This window comes from Cnephaeus nilssonii, assembly GCF_951640355.1.
Source record: "Cnephaeus nilssonii genome assembly, chromosome: 20".
NCBI lineage: Eukaryota > Metazoa > Chordata > Mammalia > Chiroptera > Vespertilionidae > Cnephaeus > Cnephaeus nilssonii.
This window is the reverse complement of record NC_137091.1, coordinates 18,047,628-18,054,991: the sequence shown is the minus strand read 5'-3', so window position 1 is coordinate 18,054,991 and position 7,364 is coordinate 18,047,628. Positions and strand designations below refer to the sequence as shown.

Here is a 7,364-nt window from a genome sequence, read left to right as displayed (position 1 = left end):
TTCTCTGTGTCTTTTCTAAGAGCAGAACAGATATGCACATAGGGTAAAGGGTCCCATGCACCGTCTTCTCTGCCAGTGTTGGCAGAGACAGTCAACGCTGGAGGTCTGGGGCCACGTGGAATGCTGGGCATTGAAGTGTTTCTGAACAGGCTCTGAACCACCTTGTTCCAGAGACCTGGAGGCAGGGATGGCGTCTGTTTGGCTGCATCCCTTTTGCAGAAATTTAGAAAAAAGACCCCTGGTGCACTGTGGGCCATAAGCATGAGCATAAGTTTGCAATTGGGTTAGAAGCTCACAGAATCCCCGTCTTGCAGTGCTTCCTGCCACTGAAGGGGGAGCCTCCACACAGTGGAGCCTGCAGCCTCCACACAGAGTTGTTTCGATATTTTTAAAAAATATATTCCTATTGATTTCAGAGGAAGGAAGAGGGAGAGAGAGATAGAAACATCAATGATGAGAGAGAATCATTGATGGGCTGCTTCCTGCACTGCCCCCCACCCCTTCCCCCATTGGGGATCAAGCCCACAACCCAGGCATGTGCCCTGACCGGGAATTGAACCGTGACCTCTTGGTTCACAGGTCTACGCTCAACCACTGAGCCACACCAGCCAGGCCGGAGAGTTTTTTAATAAGTTCACTTGACTCAGAGAACGTCTTTTACATTCAGTACATAGAAACAATGCTTGAGCTACCCAGCTGGTCTATAAAATACCATGATGAAAGAGAGAGCAGGAAAGCAATGCATTGGCCTCTTTATTGAAAAATGCTGTTTGTACTAAATCTGGCAGAATTAATATTACGTTTGTAAATTCCTCCATTACTTAGGTGAATTATTAATTCATTTGTTCGCGCAAAATATTTACTGAGCACTTCCCGTATGCAGTCTGTTGTCTAAGACCTGGGGATATATAGTGAAGAAGACAGGAAACCAAAAATAATTGTTCTTTGTAGAATTTGCAGTCTAGTAAAAGACAAGTCATAAACGAGATAAAGAATAGAGCATGTGAGATCATGGTAATCTTGAAGGACAAAAAGCATAGTCCAAGGACATGAAATATTAGAGATGGGACAGTTCTATTTCAGACAGAATGGGACAGGGAAGGCTCTTTTAAATATGGTTTTCAACTTCATTTCATTTTATTTTTTTCTCCTTTATTTTATTTATTTTTGTTTTATTTTTTTCATTTTCAAATAAATTTTTATTGTTGATAGTACTACAGATATTTCCCATTCCCCGCTCCTCCCAGCCCCTATCCACCCACCCCTAGGTCTTTACCACCCTATTGCCCATGTCCATGGTCTATGCATATCCTATATAATAAAAGGCTAATACGCAAATCAACCAAATGGCAGAAGGACCGGTTGCCATGATGTGCACTGACCACGAGGGGGCAGACGCTCAACTACAGGAGCTGCCCCCTGGTGGTCAGTGTGCTCCCACAGGGGGTGTGCTGCTCAGCCAGAAGCCAGGCTCACGGCTGGCGAGTGCAGCAGTGGTGGCGGGAGCCTCTCCCACCTCTGTGGCAGCACTAAGGATGTCTGACTGCCAGCTTAGGCCCACTCCCCGCCATTAGTCGGATACCCTGCAAGGGCTCCCAGATTGCAAGAGGGCACAGACAGGGCTGAGGGACCCATCCAAGTGCATGAATTTCATGCACCGGGCCTCTAGTAAGTATATAAGTTCTTTAGTTTATCTCTTCTCCTCCCCTCAACCCTACATTGAGGTATGTCAGTCTGTTACATGCCTCCCTGATTCAGGTCTTATTTTGTTGGTCAATTCATTTTTTTCATTAGATTCCAATTAAAAAAATGGGCTGAAGACCTGAATAGACATTTCTCCAAAGAGGACACACAAATGTCTAAGAGACACATGAAAAAATGCTTGAAGTCACTATTCTTCAGAAAAATGCAAATTAAAACCACAATGAGATATCACATCACACCTGTCAGAAAGGCCATCATCAAAAAAATCAACAAAGAACAAGCGCTGGTGAGGATGTGGAGAAAAAGGAACATTAGTTCACTGCTGGTGGGAATGCAGACTGGTGCAGCCACTATGGAAAACAGTATGGAGTTTCCTCAAAAATTAAAAATGGAACTTTTGTTTGACACAGCGATCCCACTTCTGGGAATATATCCTAACAACCCTAAAACACCAATCAGAAAGAATATATGTACCCCTATGTTCATAGCAGCATTATTTACAACTAGAGGCCTGGTGCACGAATTTGTGCACAGATGGGGTCCCTTGGTATGGCCAGTGATCAGGGCTGATCAGGGCCAAGGGAGGTTGGCCAGGGGGAGGGGCTGAAGGAGGTTGGCCAGCGGGGGTAGGGGCAGCAGGAGGTTGGCTGTGGGAGCGTACTGGTCACCAGGGGGCAGCTCCTGCATTGAGCATCTGCCCCCTGATGGTCAGTGTGCATCATAGCGGCAGGTCAACCAGTTGTTCGGTAGCTTAGGCTTTTATATATATAGATAGCTAAGATTTGGAAATAGCCCAAGTGCCATCAGTAGAAGAATGGATAAAAAAGCTGTTGGGCATTTACAGTATAGAATACTATGCAACTGTAAAAAAGAGGGATCTCTTATGCTTTGGTACTGCATGGACAGACCTGGAAAACGTAATGCTCAGTGAAATAAGCCAAACTGAGAAAGACAAATATCACATGACTTCACTTATTTGTGGAATCAACTTCATTTTACTTCAACAGGAGATATATGGGCTTATATTGCTTCTGACCCAGGGGATCCTCAGTAGTCCTACCCTTCCCTGTGACGTTGCTGTCCAACTAAGGCACCTAACGTCCCACTCCAGCCCACCCCACCAAGCTAACTGACTTCACCCTTCAGTTCCCACCTAAAAATCCCTTCACCTAAGTCACCTAACAGGGCTCTTATTTGGGCTCCTAGAGTCTGGGGCTCACCCAGCGCTGTCATTGTCAGTTTGTCCACCACTCCAACCACACACACACTTGAATAATTAATACAATCATGGCTTGTAAGCACTATGTATACATTCTTTTATTTATTCTGATATACCCTTATTTATACAGTTTGGATAACTCTTTTTTAAAAAATATATATTTTTATTGATTTCAGAAAAGAAGGAAGAGGGTGAGACAGATATAAATATCAATAATGAGAATGATTGATCAGCTGCCTTCTACTCGTCCCCTACTGAGGATGGAGCCCACAACCCAGGCATGTAACCTTGACTGGAATGGAATCCAGGACCCTTCAGTCTGCAGGCCAACACTCTATCCACTGAGCCAAACTGGCTAGGGCCAAGTTGGATAACTCTTGAAGAGATTTAGTAATTTTCCCTAAGGTTAAGAGCCAGAAAGTGGCCAAGCCAATATCCAAATCTCTGGAGAGTGCATCTCTAAGGCCAAGCTCTACCTCTGCATCCAGCTGTGTACTGATACAGTAAACGTAGACAATGGTGGTGTAAGGCAAGCATGCCAAACTCAAAGGCTAACACAGGCAAATAAACGAGGCATGCAGCCCGTGGGCCGTGAGTTTGACATGCTTGGTGTAAGGGGATAGGTGGCGAGTCAATCACTCCAACACTGCTCTGCCCTTGAGCTTGAACTCGGTCTGCTGGGCCCAAGGCCCTCACCATGGTGACTGGCAGGAGGGTCTTTCAAAGAGCAGGTGTACTGAGGAGTAACGAAGGCTCCTCAGCCGGCTCCCGGGGAGAGGCTCGGCGATGCAGTGGTTTGGGGTCGGATGTGGAAGAGTGTGCACAGAGATAAAACGCCACAAAGCCCCAGTGGGCATCCTGATACGGATCATCCCCACACTCAGCCTGCCTTGTAATCAGAAGCGGTCCCCTGATGTGTATTTTTGGCTTTGCTACAATCCAAGATCCTTAAAGGCTAAACTGGAATAATTCAGGAGCAATTTCCCTTAAAGGAGAAACAGGTATGATTGGAAATGTTTGCAGAAACGTTCTTCAGAAAATAGATTTAACTCTGAATTTGCAATTGTTTGGGAAGTGGCCGGGGAAGGGAGCAGGACAAGGTAATTAATAAAAACAGTATCAAGACGCAGGAGCATGGCAGTTATTTCAAAGTCCTGGGGGTTCATTAGCCACATTTCTGTCACTCAAAGAAACATGACTTTCTTGAGTGTTACTGAGTCATGAAGGTGCCGAATGCCTCTATTACTTCATTTCAAGAAAGGAGGTGAGATTAGTCACCAGATTCTATGAGTACCAAAACAAAATCCAATGTCAATACTTTGTCTATTCAGATCAAAGTGGAAAGTTCTCTGGGCAGGGCATGTTTGTTTATTTATATTATACAAGGTGTATCAGTGTGATACACCTCCATTAAGAGTTAACTAATAGAAACAGGCAGACGATATCTATCAATGATACAGGTATGAAATTACCCAGGATTTCACATGGTATGAAACGGTTTGCCGTACAACTAGCTAAAGCAGTTCTGAATAACCAGAAAGTAAGAATGTAAGGACTCTGCATTCTATGTTTAATTTGTTTTTATTAATTTTAGAGACAGAAGAAGGGAGAAGGAGAAAAAGAAACATCGAAGTAAGAGTGAAACATCGATCTGCTGCCTCCTGCATGGCCCCTACTGGGGATGGAGCCAGCAACCCAGGCATGTGCCCTGACTGGGAATGGACAGGCAACCTTTAGGTGCATGGATGGTGCCCAATCGACCGAGCCACACAGGCCAGGGCTATGCTCAATAACTCCTAAGTACAAATTACAGTTTAAACGCATGGCAGCTAGTTACTAAGGTATAATAGAATAGGGTGGGTAAAATCCTGGCCTTGGGAATCTCCAACCGGATTCAAACTCAGATCACTCACTAGCTCTGTGATCTTGATTTGCTTTATTAATCCATCTAGGTCTCAAGTCCTGCACTTAGAAAAAAAAAAACTGATGCTGGACAAGAAGCCCATATTCAAAACCTACTGGGAAGAAGTGTTTTAGAACTCAGAATTATTCACATTTAGAACCATGTTAAGATGTAAAAACTGTACAGTAAGTAACACCCTCAGCAGGGTCTGGGGCGCACCCTGTTATCAAACACATTAACATTTCTGCTGGGAAATACATGAACAGTCACAATAATGGGATGCATTATGACTCTAAATAGCTCCCAGTCAGTTCTGCTACCTGAGTTTATAACAAGCATGCAAAAAAAATCTTCTCGAGATTTTTGTCTTATGGACTTATGAAATAAAGGTATACCCGCGTACACATACACATAGAAAAAGGGGGAAGGAATTACTGTTAGAATAGGCTTATGCCCACGAAGTGCTTTTCTAAGAGCACTCAACACTGGTATAGAAAACACCCAATACTGGCCAGAAGGGGCGGTCCTAGATGGCAGGAATCACTGCTTTGCTCATTGACCCCCCATCCCGCCATGGAGATGCCTAAGAGAACGCTGGCCGCATAGAGAGGGCTCAGTAAATAGTCTTTGAATGATTCGAAGCTCCTTGTCCAGGTTTCCTTTGTCCAAGTGGAACTATAGGAAATGAGACAGCAATCCCTGGACAGGCTCGCTTCGCTTTGCAAGGCAGAAGCAGGAGAGCCATCAGAAGTTCCCAGCGGAACACAGAGAGTTAACTTTAAGTTTCAAAGATCAACATTTACTTCCCTTCCTGCTTTTTTTTCCTTTCAATCATTGCATTTGGGAAATGAGTAACATTGGCCTGATTCACTTCCAAATCTGACTTATCAGGGAAATCAGCCATTGCCAGGCTCATAATTGGAATTCTATCTACGATGATGGTGTGTGTCAAAATTAACAGGAGCTTATGAACAGTTCTGAGGAATAAACATGTTTAGTCTTCAGCAACTCCCAGTGTGACCATGGAGAGCAGGCAGCCCTGATCTGCACAAGAAACACTTGCCTAACCTGCCAACAACAACAGCACCAACGTACACCCCGTCTAACACATGCAGGCACACACGCCACGATGATCCAATTTTGCTTCTATACATTTCATCCCATCTGACGATGAATGAACTAGGGTCCTACTGCCAAGTTTACTGAATCACAGTACGTACGGAGCATGTTCAGCATCCATGCGAGGAGTTTCCCCTTCTTAATCATAGGTTAATGATTGACACAACTAACAAACAAACAAAATGAGAAAATTCTGCCTGAAATTGGTGAAACATAGCCTCAAAAGAAAATGAAACAAAAAAACGCAACATTGTAGGAATCAAGGCGATATACATTTCAAACTGAGCAAAGCAGGCATACCTCTTCCAAGCCCTGGAAGTTAAGAGGTTTGGCGTACAGACACCTTGTATGAAACGAGAAAGAAAATCTTATGAGTGTGTGTATTACACAAGGGTTATTGTATCCATGGTGGGATGGAAGGCGTGGGAGAGAAGAACTTCCCCAGAAGAGCAGCGTGTCTACATTTCAAACTGTTGCCAGATCATCATTCCTAGTCCCAAAGAAACCAAGAGGTAAACTAACCAACCATCGGGCAAAACATACTCACAGTTAAGTGTGTCAGCAACCGTGACACGTCTGACGTTAAGATCTAAAGACAAGAAAACCGACCGTGAACTTGGGATCTTAAAAAACGAAGCTTACCCGGCCAACAAGAATCGGTTCCGGTCCAGAAAACTCCTCCAGGACAAACATTTGATTCCAAACCCAGCCTCGTTTGGAGCGGTTCAAGATCCGCTGTTCTTCACTCAGCCTGTTGAGTTCCAGACGGGATCCACTCATTGGAACTTGAGACGGAGTCGTCGGCGCCGTGTAAACGCAGGGCGGGAGCGTAATCCATAATATTATTAATGGAGTCCAGAGATCCCAGAGCGCTTCCGAGAGCCGTTCTGGCATGGTCCCACCGGTTAAGCAAATGAGCACGAAAATGAGACAATTACTTGTTCCGCCTCAGGTCCGCAGCCATCCAATTCATCATGCAGGGCGGAGCGCTTACTCGCGGGGCGGCCACGTGGTCACAGCACGGGAGGCAGACACCATCTACACAGGGTTTCTAAGACCGGCATCCATCGGCTCGCCTTCTCATTGAAATTTCCTGCAGAAAGCAAAAAGGGAGGAAGAGAGAGACAAGTCCACTGAGACAGGTTTTCCAACAAAATCACTGCTTTCAAACAAAATCAGGCAAATGAGCTCCACCAGACGTCGCCTGAAACTCCCGAGTTAAGAAAGTCTATCTGAGGAATGGAAGCAAGTAGGCGAACAGGTCCTTTCATTTTTTAAAGCTTTAGTGTTAACATTTTATCTGTGTTACTTATAAAAAACTGCTTCACGGACAGTAATAGAAATGTGCTTTTCCTTCCCTTCTTTTCTTCCTCCCTCCCTCCCTCCTTTCCACTCTCTTTTCTTAAATTAAAAAAATTC

The 7,364-nt window shown here is 44.6% G+C and overlaps 1 protein-coding gene across 1 annotated transcript in view; it reads right to left on the bottom strand.

Annotated features, from left to right (window-relative positions):
• Positions 1-6,839, bottom strand: part of CDH8 (cadherin 8) — a gene marked incomplete at both ends in the record, with an annotated part of 304,951 nt that extends 298,112 nt beyond the window's left edge. Inside the window, one exon of the mRNA XM_079759845.1 lies at positions 6,588-6,839. Coding sequence (XP_079615971.1) covers positions 6,588-6,839 — 252 coding nt within the window. The remainder of the gene's footprint in view (positions 1-6,587) is intronic.
• Between the last annotated feature and the right edge of the window lie 525 nt (positions 6,840-7,364).